The 16673-nt window shown below is 45.3% G+C and overlaps 1 protein-coding gene across 1 annotated transcript in view; it reads left to right on the top strand.

The window, feature by feature from the left end:
• Mras (muscle RAS oncogene homolog) overlaps positions 1 to 16673 on the top strand; it is a 53111-nt gene that overhangs the window by 20473 nt on the left and 15965 nt on the right. Inside the window, exon 2 of the mRNA XM_038324065.2 lies at positions 6672 to 6881. Coding sequence (XP_038179993.1) covers positions 6689 to 6881 — 193 coding nt within the window. The 5' untranslated portion in view covers positions 6672 to 6688. The remainder of the gene's footprint in view (positions 1 to 6671; positions 6882 to 16673) is intronic.

Below are 16673 nucleotides of genomic sequence, written 5' to 3'. Positions count from 1 at the left end.
CATGCTAGGCTTTGTGAGGACAGAGGACAACAAAGGCATTCCATGCCCTGGGGTGCATGATAAATGTGTAGAAGATTCCAAGGGTGCTGGTGGCCTCTGCATGTGGACCATGGGGCTCAGAGCACAAGGTGGAGGCTGTGTCTCCCCTGAGAAGCGATTCCTGGCCCCCTCTGCACACCGCCATTCTGTGAACAGTGGACATTCTGTGACGGGAGGCCACACTGGAAGAGCAAAGGCTAGCTGTGGGGCTAGAGGACGGCTGCTGTACAGGTGACTAGGGCGGTTACTGCGGGCTGCTGATGAGAGGTTGTAATTAAATGCTCAGTGTAGGAGTTTGAACTTGACTCATCAGCTGCGGACGGATGAAGAGGGTTTTTAGCCTGATACAGTGTGAGCCTCTTCCACTGAGTCCTAGGAAGAAGCAAAGTCCAAGAGAAAGGGAACCCTGGCCTGATGCGGTTCCCTGTGGCCTGGAGCGCCTCAACGCCTGAGGTTGGTCAGAGTTCTATAAAAAGAAGGGAGACCTCCACTGACCACTTCCTGCCAGCTTCCTCAGCAAGGGAGGCTGTTTATAGCAAGTCAGCAGGTGATTCAGCTGTGGGTGGTCTGAACGCAGACTCAAAGGGCAAGTTTGGGTCCTCTGTTGCTAGTGTGTGTCTTACCTTGTGGTCTTTTGAAGAACACAATCAGCAGAAATGGTTTATTTCCTCGCCCTTTCCCATCTGCCTGCTGCTGCTCACTTACATGGCTTCCAGGGGAGAGTGGAAAAGTCTCTTACCAGCAAGCACCTGAGCTCTGGCCCAGCGTCATGGGCCACTGGGGAGAGAGAGGACTGAGGCACCAGGCTCCACTGACCTGAGAAGCAGAGAAGAGGGTGTCTGTCATTTCTGCAGTCCTGTGGTCTTGTGGTTCACTCTCCCGTGGCCCCTGTATGTGGTGGCTTAGGTGACTGGAACTGATCTGCATTGTTGGTTCTGGTGCTGGAGCCGCATCCAGCTCCACCCCAAAGAGCTTAAATGAAAGCAGACAATATTTTCAGGGAGCCTGCACTTTTTATTTTGTGAGGGAGATCTTAACACTTTCAAATTGTTACACTAAGCCGGGCGGTGGTGGCGCACGCCTTTAATCCCAGCACTCGGGAGGCAGAGGCAGGCGGATCTCTGTGAGTTCGAGGCCAGCCTGGTCTACAAGAGCTAGCTCCAGGACAAGCTCTAAAGCTGCAGAGAAATCCTGTCTCGAAAAACCAAAAAAAAAAAAAAAAAAAAAAAATTGTTACACTATACAAGTTTATTACAGTCATCCCTTGGTATGGGCGGGCAGGGGTCATACAGGGTTTCAGGACCCTGACAGATACCCAGATTTGTAGATTCTCAAGTCCCTCACATAGCACCTCCCCATACACTTTAAAGCACCTCTGCATTATACACGCCCACTACGATAGATATACTGCATAATAGCGATATCATACTGCTTAAGGAATAATGGTAAGAAAAAAAATAGCCCATACATATCAGGAGAAAAAAATTAGAGCCAGGGTCTCATGTACCTTAAGCTAGCCTCCAGTTTACTATGTAGCTAAGGATGACCTTGAACTTCTGATCTTCCTGCTTCCACCTCCCCCGTGCTGGAATTACAGGCATGCTCACGGCCTCCAGCTTCTGGGTGCCAGAGGGTTAGTGCAGCTAAGCAGGCACTCCACCAACTGAGCTTCAGAGCCAGCCCCAAATGATTTTTTCACATGCAAAAATGTTTTATTAATATAGCATATGTAAATTATAAAAGAATGATAAGATTTAATATCTGTATTGTGACCCAGCATCCGGGACTGAGTACAGCAGATTATATTCCCAGTGCAGGTCTCAAGGCTGAGCCGGGAGGTCAGGGACAGCAGCTTCGCAAGGCCTCTCTCGCTGATGTCTGCATCAGCCAGGCTGGCCGAGCAGTCTAGAGGACTGGAGGGGATGCGCCTTTCACTTCCAGACAGGTGCGGTCAGAAGCCCGCAAGGAGCTTTGTTTCCTGTTGATCTTTTTCATGGTGAAGGTTGGTTGGTTTTGGTTGAGGGGCTGTCAGTCTTCCCAGGCTGTTCTCAAGTTACCATCCACAGAGTCTGCCAGCTTCAGGTGAGGCTGGTGAAACACTGTTTTTGCTAACTAATTGTGTTAAAACCTGTGATCTTGCCACCTAAGGCCTTCAGCCCGTCCTTATAGGAGCTACACGGGCACCTGATTCTCCATTGCCCTTACCAACAAAGATCTGGGTGACTGGTTTAGATCGCCAAGACTCCTCCCCCCCAAAAATTTTCAATTATTTATTTCTTTATTGATTTTTATTGAGCTCTACATTTTTCTCTGCTCCCCTCCTCTTCTACCCTCTCCCAAGGTTTCTATGCTTCTAATTTACTCAGGAGATCTTGTCTTTTTCTACTTCCCATGTACATTAGATCCATGTATGTCTCTCTTAGGGTCCTCATTGTTGTCTACGTTCTCTGGGATTGTGATTTGTAGGCTGGTTTTCTTTGCTTTGTGTTTAAAAACCACTTATGAGTGAGTATATGTGATAATTGTCTTTCTGTGTCTGGGTTACCTCACTCAAAATGATGTTTTCTAGCTCCATCTATTTTCCTATAAAATTCAAGCTGTCATTATTTTTTTCTGCTGGGTAGTACTCCACTGTGTAAATGTACCACATTTTCCTAATCTATTCTTCAGTCAAGGGGCATTTAGGTTGGTTCCAGGTTCTGGCTATGACAAACAATGCTGCTATAACAGAGTTGAGCACATGTCCTTGTGACATGACTGAGCATCGCTTGGGTATATACCCAAAAGTGGTATTGCTGGGTGTTGAGGAAGGTTGTTTCCTAATTTTCTGAGAAATCACCACACTGATATCCAAAGGGGCTGTACCAGCTTGCATTCCCTCCAGCAATGTAGAAGTGTTCTCTTTACCCCATAACCTCTCCAGCATAAGTTGTCTTCAGTGTTTTTGATCTTGGCCATTCTTACAGGTGTAAGGTGGAATCTCAGAGTTGTTTTGATTTGCATTTTCTGATGACTAAGGATGTTGAACATTTCCTAAGTGTCTTTCAGCCATTTTAGATTCCTCTGTTGAGAGTTCTCTGTTCTCTCTGTTGAGAGTTCTCCATTTTTTTTATTGGATTATTTGTTTTTTGATGACCAATTTCTTGAGTTCTTTGTATGTTTTGGAGATCAGACCTCTGTCTGATTTGGGGTTGGGGAAGGTTTTTTTCCCGTTCTGTAGGCTGTCGTTTTGTCTTGTTGACCGTGTCCTTTGCTTTACAGAAGCTTTTCAGTTTCAGGAGGTCCCATTTATTAATTGTTTCTCTCAGTGTCTGTGCTGCTGGGGTTATATTTAGGAAGTGGTCTCCTGTGCCAATGCATTCAAGTGTACTTCCCACTTTCTCTTCTGTGAGGTTCAGTGTGGCTGGCTTTATGTTGAGGTCTTTGATCCATTTGGGCTTGAGTTTTTTGTATGGTGTTAGATATGGGTCTATTTTCATCTTTCTACATGTTGATATCCAGTTATGCCAGCACCATTCGTTAAATATTCTTTTTTCCATTTGATTTTTTTGCTTCTTTGTCAAATATCAGGTGTTCGAAGGTGTGTGGATTGATATCTGGGTCTTAAATTTGGTTCCATTGGTCCTCCTGTCTGTTCTTATGCCAATACCAGGCTGTTTTCATTACTGTAGCTCTGTAGTAGAGTTTGAAGTCAGGGATTGTGATGCCTCCAGAAGTTCTTTTATTGTACAGGATTGTTTTGGCAATCCTGGGTTTTTTGCTTTTCCATATGAAGTTGAGTACCGTTCTTTCAAGGTCTATGAAAATTTTTGCTGGGATTTTGATGGGTATTGCATTTGAATCTGTAGATTGCTTTTGGTATGATTGCCAAATTTTCAATAATTTACAACTCATAGTTGATTTGAATCTGTAAATATAGAATTCATGGCTAAGGATGTTGACTGTATGCATGAGCTGATGTGTGTATGCGTGTGTGTGTGTGTGTGTGTGAGAGAGAGAGAGAGAGAGAGAGAGAGAGAGAGAGAGAGGGAAAACAGATACAGGAAATCAAAGAGCCCTGCAGTCTGATTTTGGGATAGTCACCTTCCAAACCTTGCTGTTTTGGGATCCACCTCCGGGCCAGGATAGTCATGGATGCATGCCTCCCTGTAATAGTGGTCCTATACCTTTGCTGTTCAGAAGTCTGGCGTTTTTCCATATATAGTACAAATCTTTTTCTAGGTTTGTTAAGCATCCTGTTTTGGTTTTGTTTCTATGTATGCATGCATGCATGCATGCATGTACACATTTGCTTGAATGTGTGACCCTACTGCCTTAGCCTCCCCAGTTCCGGGATTACAGGTGTGTACCACTGCGCCAGCCAGTTACCTGGTTGCTGCATGTATCTGCCCCCTTTCTTTCCCCCAACATTTGGATTCTTCACACCTCCATCTCCCCATTCCTAACATTTTTGTGACGTTCCCCGATTAGACTTTTTCCTTGCAATAAAGTCTCACCTGACAGAGTGTTAAAGAGGGTGTGCCCCTTTTTAATTTTGATCCATTTCTGAAAGCCTGTTCTCAGCCAAGCTTTGACAGATTTATATTCTTCCTGCCCGCAGAAAAGCTTGTACTTCCCCCACACTTTGGGGGAGTCCGAAATGTCAACATCAGGTTTCAGTGATTGGGGAGGCTCCAGCAACAGCGCTGGCCTTTAGCCACATGCAAATCAACATGGCCATACAGCCCACATTTTTGTTAACACCCTTTGTGTTGCAGACTAGCGTTGAAGATCTTGTAGATTCGAAAATAATTATAAATACCTCTCAAGCTGGCTGCTAGTCTGGTATAGAAGAAAACTATGCTTTGGGGTAGGGGTGGGAGGGACACAGCAGTAGCGGCAGGAACCCCAGGCTTTTGTCCTCTGGGTTAAGCTATCCCCCACCCCCTTTACCAGCACCCCTTGAGCCTCTCTCTTCCCCAGAGCAGCAATGGGGTATTTTCATCTGTACAGAGATAGCAGCAAGCATCTGCTCCCCTAGGATTGGTTTTTATGCTGCTTGGGAGTGGCCTGTGAGCCCTGCGGCTTGCTTTTCCCTGGCAGGATCTTCAGTGGGCTGCTTTTGTCCCTGTTAGCAGTTCTAATTATTCTTTTCAGAATATGCATTTTGAATCATATTATACAATGCATTTTGATCATATTCACCGCCTCTCCTAGTTCCTCCCACATTTACCCTCTCTACCCTTACCTCCCTACCCACCCGACTTTGAGCATCTCCACCTTTTCTTCTGTCTAATCCAGTTTGTGTTACCCAGCTACTTTTGGGCATGGAGTCTGCCCCAGTGTGTGGCTAACTAACCAGAAAGCTGACTCTCCTTCTTGCAGCCAGTGGCCAGTGGCAACTCGCTAGTGGTGGAATTTGGTGTCCACCGCCTCCTGCCTCCACACTGGGCTTTGGCCTGGCCTGAGCTTGTGCCCATCTTGTGCATGTTGTCACAATTGCTGGGAGTTCATGTGTGCAACTGTTGTGTCTGGAAAATCTATTTCTTGGAGCCAGCCACTACCTCTGGCCCTTACAAAGTGTCCTTCCTTCACCGGTGTGTGACATCGACTGCCAGTCCACAGCTGGCTGCTGATGGATAGCACTCCACTGGGTTCCTTCCTGGTTTTCTGAGTGTTCCTTCCATGACCCCCATTTGCCTCTCTTTCTGGGCATTCAGTGACAGCATTTCCCAAGGTCACTCTGCTCTCTGTCACCTCGTCACAATCAGTCTTAGCCTGGGAAGGTCCTATCAGTCTTCAGAACCCTGGACCCCCATTTCCAGCTCTATCCTCTGTCTTAGTGGAGAGCTTCGCGGCCCCCACAGGTCTTTGCTGGGGAAGGCCAGCTTGTGCTTCCTAGAATGTGAAGCAGCTTCCCTGCCTCTGCCCCCTTGGTGATACCCAGAAACATCCCAGCATCGCAGAGATCCTGGTAGGGGAGAGAACCGCTACAACACCTGCTCCTTCCTTCCCTTTCTCCCAGCTTAAATGGATGGACAGATTCCCTTTAATGCCGGCATGACTTCAGCATGATAAAGAAGATGGAAGGACAGGGTGGGAGATTTGAGTTGGAAAGAGCCTCCCCAGCACAGGCGTGCTGAAATTGCACAGCCTCTTTGTCCTCCGCGCTCAACAGCCTCAGGTCTTTCTCAGCAGGGCATTCAGATCGATAATATTGGAATTGTTCTAGTTGATAGGCGGTGATGTGAAAGGTGTGTGTCTTCTGTCCCTGCTTGGCCCAGAGCGCCCCTGCTTACGTGTGCAGCTCTGGGGCAGAGGCTAGTTGTAGAGGAACTCTCTCCACACAGCTTTTAGCTGAGCTCATTGAAGAGCAGTGGGGTGGTGTGACTCAGACCGGACCTGGCATGTAGTTGCTGTTGAGGGAATAGTGGTGAAGAGGTCACTGGAACAGCGATTGTCGCTGGGTGTTGGGACCATGCATGACACACTCTCATTGTGTTGCTGCCTTTGTTTCACTTTCTAATCGACCTCTGGGAGTTTTTGTTCCCATGAATATTTCTCTCAAATTCAGGAAAGAAAGCCCATGATTATTTTTCCCTAGTTCAAAAGAAAGAGACCCCTCCCTCATCCCATCTGTCTTTCTTCCCTAGGTGTGGCTACCAGAAGCATGGCCACCAGCGCTGTGCCCAGTGACAACCTCCCCACGTATAAACTAGTAGTGGTGGGAGATGGAGGTGTGGGCAAGAGCGCCCTCACCATCCAGTTTTTCCAGAAGATCTTTGTGCCTGACTACGACCCCACCATTGAAGACTCGTACCTGAAGCATACGGAGATTGACAATCAGTGGGCCATTTTGGATGGTGAGACCTGATGACAGCCTTGCATGGGGTGGGTTACCATGGGGAGAATCAGAGAAATGGGATAGGCTTTAGTGGGGCCACGTGGTTTCCTGCTTGCTGATATTATGGGATGGTTGCTGTAAGGCAGTACGTAGCGTCCAGGGGGACGTCCAGATAGAGATCTGGTCCTGTGCTCACTGACCTTAGTGGTAACGAAAGCTGACCGTGAATAAAGAGGGCGGGGAGAACCCTGCCAGCCAGCTCAGAAACGCTGTATGGGAGTTGCTTCTTTAAGCAGAAGCTCTGATGAGCAGATACAGAAGTTTTAAGCTAATAAAAGTGGGAAACCAGAAGCTTTCTCTTTTTAGATTTATTAAGGAAAACCGAGAAAGGTCACCCAAGAATAGGAGGCTCTCACAATACCTGAGAACTGATTTCTTACTAACCAGAGTGTACCTAGGACATGCCCCTTTGCCGGGAGAGCTTGCATCTGACATTGTATTTCTACTCTGTTCAAAATTAGGGTTTCTCAAAGTGTGGTGGTCAAGGAGCTTCCTAGAGATGTGAATCCAGACCCCTTCTCATTCCGAAACTCCAAGGGTGGAGGGCAGTGACTTGGTTTTAACACACCCTGTAGGGATTGCCGAGGCTGGAGACCCCCGCTCTAGATTCCCGCTGGCCATGATTCCCTGTTGCCCAAGTCTCTTCCTGAGTGAAGCCCATTATTCACAGGGCGCTGGTCTAGGAGGAGAGCTTGGAAAGCTGCTGACTTACAAGTTTCTTTCAGATAAATGAAAATATTTTTCTCAGTCTGTGTCTTGTTTTCCATCCTCCCAACAGTTCCTTTCAAAGACTAGACGTTTCTGTTTTGATGACGTCTAGTTTATTCGTTCTATCACAGAGTGTACTTTTGGTATTTTGTCTAAGAAATCTTTGCCTAACCCAAGGTCACGGCTGTGTTTTTCATGGTTTCTCCTGGAAGTTGAATTGTTTGGGTTTTTCATTTACGTTTTGTTCTATTCTGTACACTTTGCATGTGGCTGGGGGTGGAACAGATCTTCCAGGGTTCCTGTTAAAGAGATTCTTCCTTCCAGCTCCCAGTTGACTTTGTCCCAATGGTGAGAACCAGTTCCCCGTGTAATCTGTCTTTGATCTGGATGTCTGACTTAAGACAAATTGCCACTGCCTTAACAGCTATAGCTCTATGGTAACTTAGCAGTTGAAGCCATGAGAATGAGTATATGAATTATAGACTCAGTTATAATTTCTGATTTTATTTGGGATAGTGTTGAATTTGTGTACAACCTGAAGGAATTTTTGTAGTGTTTGGTACTGAGCCTTAACACATGCTAGGCAAATGACATAGCCTTGAACCACGTGCTCAGTTCTGAGAACAGATGTCTTAGCTGACTGCTGAGCCTTTTAACCTGTGAACACTGTCTCTTTCTATTTACTTAGGTCTTCCTTGATCTCTCACTTGTTTTGTGCTTCTGAATACATAGGTCTCTTATGTACATTTTGTTAGGTTTATACTTATATCTGCATTGATGCTATGATAAATGTTTTAAATTTCAGCTTCAGTTGTTTGCTGCTAGAATATATCAGTATACACTACTTCTAATTTTGGGGGTTTGTTTTGTTTTTTGAGGCAGGGTTTCTCTGTAGCCTTGGTTGTCATGGAACTCCCTCTGTAGACCAGGCTAGCTTCAAACACAATGTGCCTGCCTCTGCCTCCCAAGTGCTGGGATTTAAAGGCATGCACCACCACTGCCTGGCTATGATTTCTAATTTTTAAAATTAGTTTAACATAAACTATGAAGTAATGGGTTTCATTGTGGCACTTTACACATATATGTCATTGTATTTTATTCAAATCCATTTTCCCCCTCACTGCCTTCCCTGTGCCTCCTGATCCTCCAATATAATTGATTTTTATATATCAATCATATAACCTTCTGGTTATTAGCCTTAGTGGCTCTTTGTGAGATTCCTTTCTGCATGGACGATCATGGTGGTAAAGGCGGTTTTATCTTTTCCTTTTCAATCAATGGTTTTTATTTCTTTTTCTTCCCTTATTTCAGTGACTAAAGTCACCAGTATTGTGCTGAGTGGCAGAATAAGAACAGAATCTGTGCCTTGGTCCTAATGAAAGTGTTCAGTTTTTGGCATCAGTCTGATGTTAACTATAGACTTATTTGGTGGAGATGCCCTTTGTCAGGTCAAGGAGGCTCCCTTCCCTGGTTTGCAGCTGGTTTCAATCAGGAACGGATGTCGGGTGTTGTCAAATGCCTTCTCTGGCTGAGATAATCACGTGGCTTTTCTTTGTTAGTTTGCTAATGTGGTAAATTATGTTGAGGTTTTCCCTCCCTCGATTTTAAAAATCATTTTAATTACTTTTATTTAGTGTGGGTCTTGGGGGAGATTGGGGCATGTGCTGCAGCCTGTATGTGGAGGTCAGAGCACAACTTGGGGGACCCATTCTCTCTTTCCGCCATGTGGGTCCTGGAAGTTGAGCTCGTGTTGTCAGGCTTGGTAGCAGGTACCACACAGAGCCTTTGCTGGCCCTTTCCCTAGTGTGTAACTAATTTTTCATCCCTGAAATAAACAGCACATGGTTCGGATGAATTGCCCTTTCATATGCCATTGGCTTCAGTTGGAAAGAATTTGATACAGAAATGTTTTACTTGTATTCTTGAGGGATATTAGACCATTTTTAATTATAATTTATTTATCTAACTTTAGTATAAAAGTAATGCTGGCCTTCTAGAACAAGTCGGAAATTAACCCTTCCTTTTCAATTCTCTAGGAAAGTTTCAGTAAGCCTCTTTTAGTTTTTTTCGTACACATTCAGTAGAATTCCCCAACAAGACCATCTGGACTGCAAGCTTATGGAGAAGCTTCTAAACTGTCAGCTAAATGCCCTCAACAGACATAGGGTCATTAAGTCACCTCTAGTCTTCAGTGAACTCGGGTACTAGGTGACTTTAAAAAAAAATGTTTCATTTATCAGAGTTGACAAATTTATTGCCATAAGGGTGTTCGTAATATTCTTTTATTACCTTTACAATACTTGTAAATTCTACAGTGATGTCATCTTTCATTCCTGATGTTAGTAACTTGTACCTTTTTCTTTCCCCTTTTCTTGATCAGGCAGGGTTGGGTTTCATAAGTATTGATTTTCTCAAAGAGCCCGCACTTACATCCATTGATTATTCTCATTTAGTTCCATTGAGTTTTCACTCATAACTATTCTTTCTTCTTTACTTACTTTAGATGTAAGTTTCTCTTGTTCTCATGTCCTTGGAAAGGGGTGGCTTGCTGTTCTGCTCAGGCTAGTCGCCTTCTCCTGGGCTCAGTGATCCTTCCACCTTTGCCTCCCAAGTGCCTGAGACTTCAATGTCACAACACCATGCTCCACTTCATTAGAACTGCCTGGAATGCAAGCAGATGCTGTTGCTTCAAGTCATTTTTTCTTTCTTGGATATTCATTTAGCGCTATAAAATTCTCTGAATTACTCCTTTAGCTGTGCCCCACAAATTGTTCTTTATTTCCTTCCTTCCTTCCTTCCTTCCTTCCTTCCTTCCTTCCTTCCTTCCTTCCTTCCTTCCTTCCTTCTCTCCAAGACAGGGTCTCACTATTTAGCTTTCTCTGGAACTCACTCTGTAAACCAAGCTGGCTTTCAACTCACAGAGATCTGCCTACCTCTGCCTCCCAAGCGCTGGGTGGGTTAAAGACATAAGCTACTACACCTGGCTTATGTTTTAATTTCTATTCATATCAAATTCTAATTTCCCTTTAGACTTTTTCTCTGACCCATAGGTTATTTAGAAGTATCTGACTTAGTTTTTAAGAATTTGGTACTTTCCCAAAGATCTCTCTGCTCTGGATCTTTAATTCCAGTGTGTCAGGGAACATACAGTGAATTATTTGAAGTCTTTTTTGAGGCTTGTCTCAGTGCCCAGAAGATGAGCTGTCTTCATAGATGTTCTCAGAGTTTGTCTCACAGATCACAATGACTGATAATGCCCAAGTCTTCTGTATCTTCACTGGTTTTTCTGAATTCTTGTTCTGTCATTTATTAAAAGCAGAGTGTTGCATGTCAGGGTGTAAAAATTGTAAATTTCCTTATTTTCAGCTGGGGTTTTGCCTGGTGCATTTTTTTTAACACTCTGTTGTTAAATACGCAGATGCTTGGAACCAATATATCCTCTTGACAAGTGGTCCTTCATAGGTATTTAGGACTGATACAACCTCTTGATAACTGGCCCTCCAATCATATTAAAATGGCTTCGTCATTCCTAAGTTTCACCTCTCTTGAAACTGTCAGGACTTTGTTGGGCACCTGCATTTTGTCTATCAGCATCCCCACCCTCTCCTAAAGTGATTGATGTATGTTATGGTATGAGAAGTGCATCATCATAAAACACACCAGTCTTTGGGGGCTTGTGGGCAACCTGAGGTTTTGAGCATTTCATTGGGTGCAGGTAGACAGGTGAATCCCTACTTGTGAGTTTGCATGTGGTCCTCTCCCCTCCTAGGGTACAGGTAGACAGGTGAATCCCTACTCAGAAATTTGCATGTGGTCTTCTCCCCTCCTAGCATGTTCTTCTGCAGAGATAACTCATGAAGATTTGTCTTTTGTTTTAAGGCAGGTCTCATGGCTTTAAAACTGCTGTGCAGCTGAGGTTGGACTTGAGTTTCTAATCCTCCTGCCTCTGCCTCATGAGTTCTGGGATTATAGGTATATATGCCAGGCCTTCAGGCATGGTAGGCAACCACTTTACCAGCTGAGGTACATTAAATGTCACTTTATTGGTGAGATCTCCCATAACCAAGACATCTACATCAGTATTCACACACCCGTTATTTCTGTCAGTAAATATTTTTAATAAATAAATGAATTATCAAATACTGAACAATTTATTTGCAGTAACAGGTTCAATTGGTTCGCTACATTATTTTTTTGTTTTCTTAATTCTTAGCAAAAATTATACTCATAACTATTAACAATATATTTACATTTATGCACTTCCTTATTACATTTTATTTAGTACATTTGTGTATGCACATGAGCTTGTGTGCTTTCCTAAGCTGTGACACACATGTGGAGGTCAGAGGAGAACTTGTAGGAGTTGCTTCTCTCCTTCCACTGTGTGGGTCCTAGGGATTAGTGAGGTCAATGCAGGTAGGTCATCAGGCTTGGAGGCACATGCCGAGCTGTCTCATGGATCCTTCCTTTCTTCTTTCCTTCCTTCCTTCCTTCCTCCCTCCCTCCCTCCCTCCCTCCCTCCCTCCCTCCCTTCCTTCCTTCCTTCCTTCCTTCCTTCCATTTGAGGTCTTACTGTAGCTTTGGCTAGCCTAGAACTTGGTATGTAGACCAAGTTGACCTTGAACTCACAAAAATCTGCTCGACCCTGTCTTTGAAGGGATGAAAGATGCATGCCATTGTATCCAGCTTGCTCCCTCACTTCCTTCTTTCCTTCCTTCCTTCCTTCCTTCCTTCCTTCCTTCCTTCCTTCCTTCTTTTCTTTCTTTTGTTCTTTCTTTCTTTTGTTCTTAGTTTATTTTTTTGTTTGTTTGTTTTGAGACAGGGTTTCTCTGTAGCTTTGAAGACTATCCTGGAACTAGCTTTTGTAGATCAGGCTGGCCTCTAACTCACAGAGCTCCACTTCCTCTGCTTCCTGAGTAGTGGGATTAAAGGCATGCGCCACCACTGCCTGGCTGTCAGCTTGCACTTTCTAAAATAATTGTAGGCATTATCTATTGGAATATATACTATGCCTTAGGATAGACTGAGTTAAACAAGTGGAAATAAGATTTTTTACTACAGGTCTCATAAAACCCTTTACTGTACAGTATATATTAGGAGCACATTAGTAGAGTATATTGTTAGGATTTCCCCAAAGAACCATTCTGGCCACTTCATTTTGAGTTGTGTTCCACAGAAAACATCCAGAGAAATATTGCATAATACATGCAGAAAAGAACACTGCTTGGTACAAGTTGTGGCTCAGTCAATGTTATTTCTTTTATTGCCATGTAAGCTTCTTTAGTGTTTTTCTAAGTAACTTTGAACATTTGCTTCTGAAGGGGAGAAAGTTATTTTCCAGAGTGCCTTTTAGATTTTGTGATAAGAGTTCCTAGCAGCAGAGACGGGGAAATAGGGCTGTGGCATTACTTTGAATCTCAAATCTGTGAAACTGGGCCTGACTTAGTGTCTTAGTTAGGGTTTCTATTGCTGTGATGAAACACCGGGACCAAAGCAAGTCGGGGAGGAAAGGGTTGATTTGGCTGACACTTCCACATCATAGTTCATCATCAAAGGAAGTCAAGACAGGGACAGTCAACTGGTGCAGGAACCTGGAGGCCAGAGCTGATGCAGAGGCCGTGGAGGGGTGATGCTTACATGGCTTGCTCAACTTGCTTCCTTATAGAACCCAGGACCACTAGCTCAGGGATGGCACTACCCACCATGGCCTGGGCACTTCATAATCACTAATTTAAAAACTGCCTACAGCCTAGTATGGAGGCATTTTCTCAGTTGAGGCTCCCTCCTCTCTGATAACTCCAGTTCATGTCAAGTTGACATAAAACTAGACAGCACATTTAGCATATGGCATTGCCCACCGAGGCCATCCCTGGGAATAGATACTAGATGCCCAGACTAGCATGGTCTACAACCTAAGATCCCCCATTAAAAAGGGCTAAAACATTTCAGCCAGTTGTGGCTTTTAGAAGGATGACCCCATGTACAGAAATCCTTAATCAAAGGCCTGTTATTTTTAGGCTTGGGCATAACACTAAACCTTTCTGGGGTCAGTCTCTTTCAGGGAGGTTTGCAAACCTGGGAGGGCCAAGGCTTTCCCTGGGCAACCAGTGCTCTGCGGTCCTGCTTTCCTGCTGGCTACCATCTAGAGATATGCCAAGCTTGGGGGCAGATGCCTTCAGTTACCTGACACCCAGCCAGTCTCAGAGTGCTCTGGATTCTGCATTTTCTTGTTCCAGACTGAGGAGGCCAAGAGCCTGACAACATGAACGACAATGGTAGAGACGGTGACTCTGTGTGTATGCAGGGGCAGAGGGGGGACAGGAGGTGGGGATCGTCACAATAGTGATGATGTCAGTGGGCATTACTGCTGGAAAGCTGGTGGACACAGTCTGTCTCTACTTATGAACACTGTCGTAGTAGCTGCTGTTGCAGGTGAAAATAAGGGTTAGTGTTATGGTTTGAAGACAGAATGTCTCCCACGGGCTCATGTGTTGAATGCTTGGTCACCAGCCAGGGACAACATTTTTGGAGGTGAGAGCTACTTGGAGGAAGCAGGTCACTGGAGGTGTATCTCCAGTCCCTCCCTTGCTCTTTGCTTCCTGTCCACCCTGAGACAAACAGCTTTGTCCTCACATATCCCTGCCATCATGATATTTAGTCTCGGCACAGGCTCATGACCAACAGAATCAAGGCTGGTGAACTAAACATCTCTGACTAAGTCCTCCCTCCCTCGGGTTAGTTTTCTGTTGACAAACACATATTTATATAAATGTTATATATATATATATATATATATATGTTATATATTACTATATATAATAAGATCTCCTATTGGAACTACATTGAAATGTACAGGCGTGTGGTGTTCAGTCCAATACCCTTGCTCTGTGTCATCCTCACCCTCTGTTCCCAGAACTTTTCCACCCGGCCCCCACGGATACTCTTTACCTATTTATTATACACACTGACTTTCTGCTTCACCCAGTCACCATTCTGCCTTCTGTCTCTGAATGTGGCAACCCTGCATGCCTCGCACACATGCTAAGGATCGGTGCCATGGCACCCTTGTCCTTTCATAGCTGACTTCTTAGCATTGGCTTTTCTTCCTTTTTTAAGGCCGAATTAATACCTCACTGCGTTGTGTGCCACTTTCTGGTGTCATTCCCTCCAATGATACATGTGGGCCTTCCCCTCTTTTGGCTGTTACGGAAAGGGCAGCTATGAGTGATCTGTAATTCTCTTTGGGTCCTTCTGTTCAGTTCCTTGTCTTAGCAATGATGTGTCCTGTTGGTTCTGCTGGGTTAGATCCTGGAGGTGGCTGAGCTCGTCATGCCAGCCCCCTGGGTTACACCCAGTGCAGGTAGAGAAATGACTTGCTTGGAACCATACCTGGCTAACGGCGGAGCCAGGCCTCAGCCTCCTGACCCCACTAAGCATGTTCTCCACCCTCTCATATTGACTTCTACTTTGGTACAAGTTTTAAGTGTGCAGAATAGCTGTGGACACACACTTCTGTCCACTTACAAGAGAAGCAGCTGTTCCTGGGCCTCCCCTCCCTACATGGCTCTAAGTTCACTCTCTTCCGTGCCAGCTTCTGGAACGTCCATTGCCACAAAACAGCAAAGAGCTATTCTCCAGACCCCTTCCTGCCCAGGAGCTCTCAGACCCAGGCTCCCAACCTTGCTGTTCCTTGCTGTCTCCTCAGCGAGGGCTGTCTTTGTGAGGAGCGAGAGCCTGGCCATCTGTCCTCTGGCACCCTCAGAATCCAGGACATTTCCACCCTGGCTTCAGCTCAAAACTAGACACAAGTGCTCTTGTCTTCTCTGGGGGGCCTGGACCTGGCTTTTCCCTGAACATTCGAATCCACACTCTTTCTGAAGAGCAGGAAGAGAGGAGGACATGGGAAGGGCAGGAAGGAACTGGAATGTTTATTGAGAGCTTTTTCTGGGCTGGGGCTTCAGCCCAGTGGTCATTTATGCTCACCCCCCCCCCATGGTCAACAATAGAGTGGGCACATCAGATGCTCTCCAACCAAGCATGGAGTACAGTCAGTGCTGGCCTGTCCTACTCTTGGTCCTCTTTCCCAAAGACAGTGACTTGGGGAATTTCCCTCTTGCTCTGTGGGAGCAAGTATGGCCCCTGACCTCGGGTGATGAATCCAGCCTTGCAGGTCTGTACACAATCCTTTCTCCTGGCAGTGTGAGCCAATTCTGCACAAATGCTTTCAGTGGCCTGGAGCTCCTTGATGTCCAGGGTGCTGGGGTCAGGGTTTGCAGGTAGAGAGCTCTCACATGGCTAAATCTTTTCTTGCTGGTGATTGGCTCTTAGGGCTGTACTAGCAGAGGCTGCTGACCAGGCTTTCCTTGCTGACTAGAAGCCAGTCTGGGGGCCTTGCAAAGATTGTTCCTGCTGGTCCTGGCAGCTCTACTAGGTCAGGTGGGACACAGGGAGCTGAAGGGCGAGATGAATTTGCCTTGCAGTACGTGCAGGTGCTCTGCATGCTAATCACAAGGAGGCTCATAGGTGAGTTGAGGAGCTATCTGGATGGGACTGCTGGCTTCGAGCAGAGGAGAGATGTGGTATGATCTGACTGATGGTTTCAGGATTACTCTGGCTCAGGTGTGGAGGAATCAAACCGGGTACAATGAGGTTGTGGCCTAGGGCTGTAGGGGAGGAAACAAGAAGGGGTAGATTCCAGATGTAGCTTGAGGAGAAACCACAGGGTTTGTGGGTGGAGAACAGGCATAGGATGGGCGAAGAGAAAATAAATTGTCGCGTGGGACTGGGAATCAAAAGACTAATTTTAGACTCATCAAATATGAGCTGCCTTTCATAGAAAGAGCAGAATCAAGGCATTGCCTAGAGGAAGTAATGGACTCAGAAGCACAGAGGTATATCCACCATCAGGAGAAGGAGAGGTAGAGCATGGGTTTCAGAGAAGGGGAGGGAGGCTAATTTTTTTCTTATATTTTTCATTAAGATATAATTCACAGCTGGGCATGGTACAACTCTAATCCCAGCACTCGGAAGGCAGAGGTAGATG

Source organism: Arvicola amphibius, chromosome 3 (genome assembly GCF_903992535.2).
Source record: "Arvicola amphibius chromosome 3, mArvAmp1.2, whole genome shotgun sequence".
Lineage (NCBI taxonomy): Eukaryota > Metazoa > Chordata > Mammalia > Rodentia > Cricetidae > Arvicola > Arvicola amphibius.
This window is presented reverse-complemented; position numbering and strand designations above follow the sequence as displayed.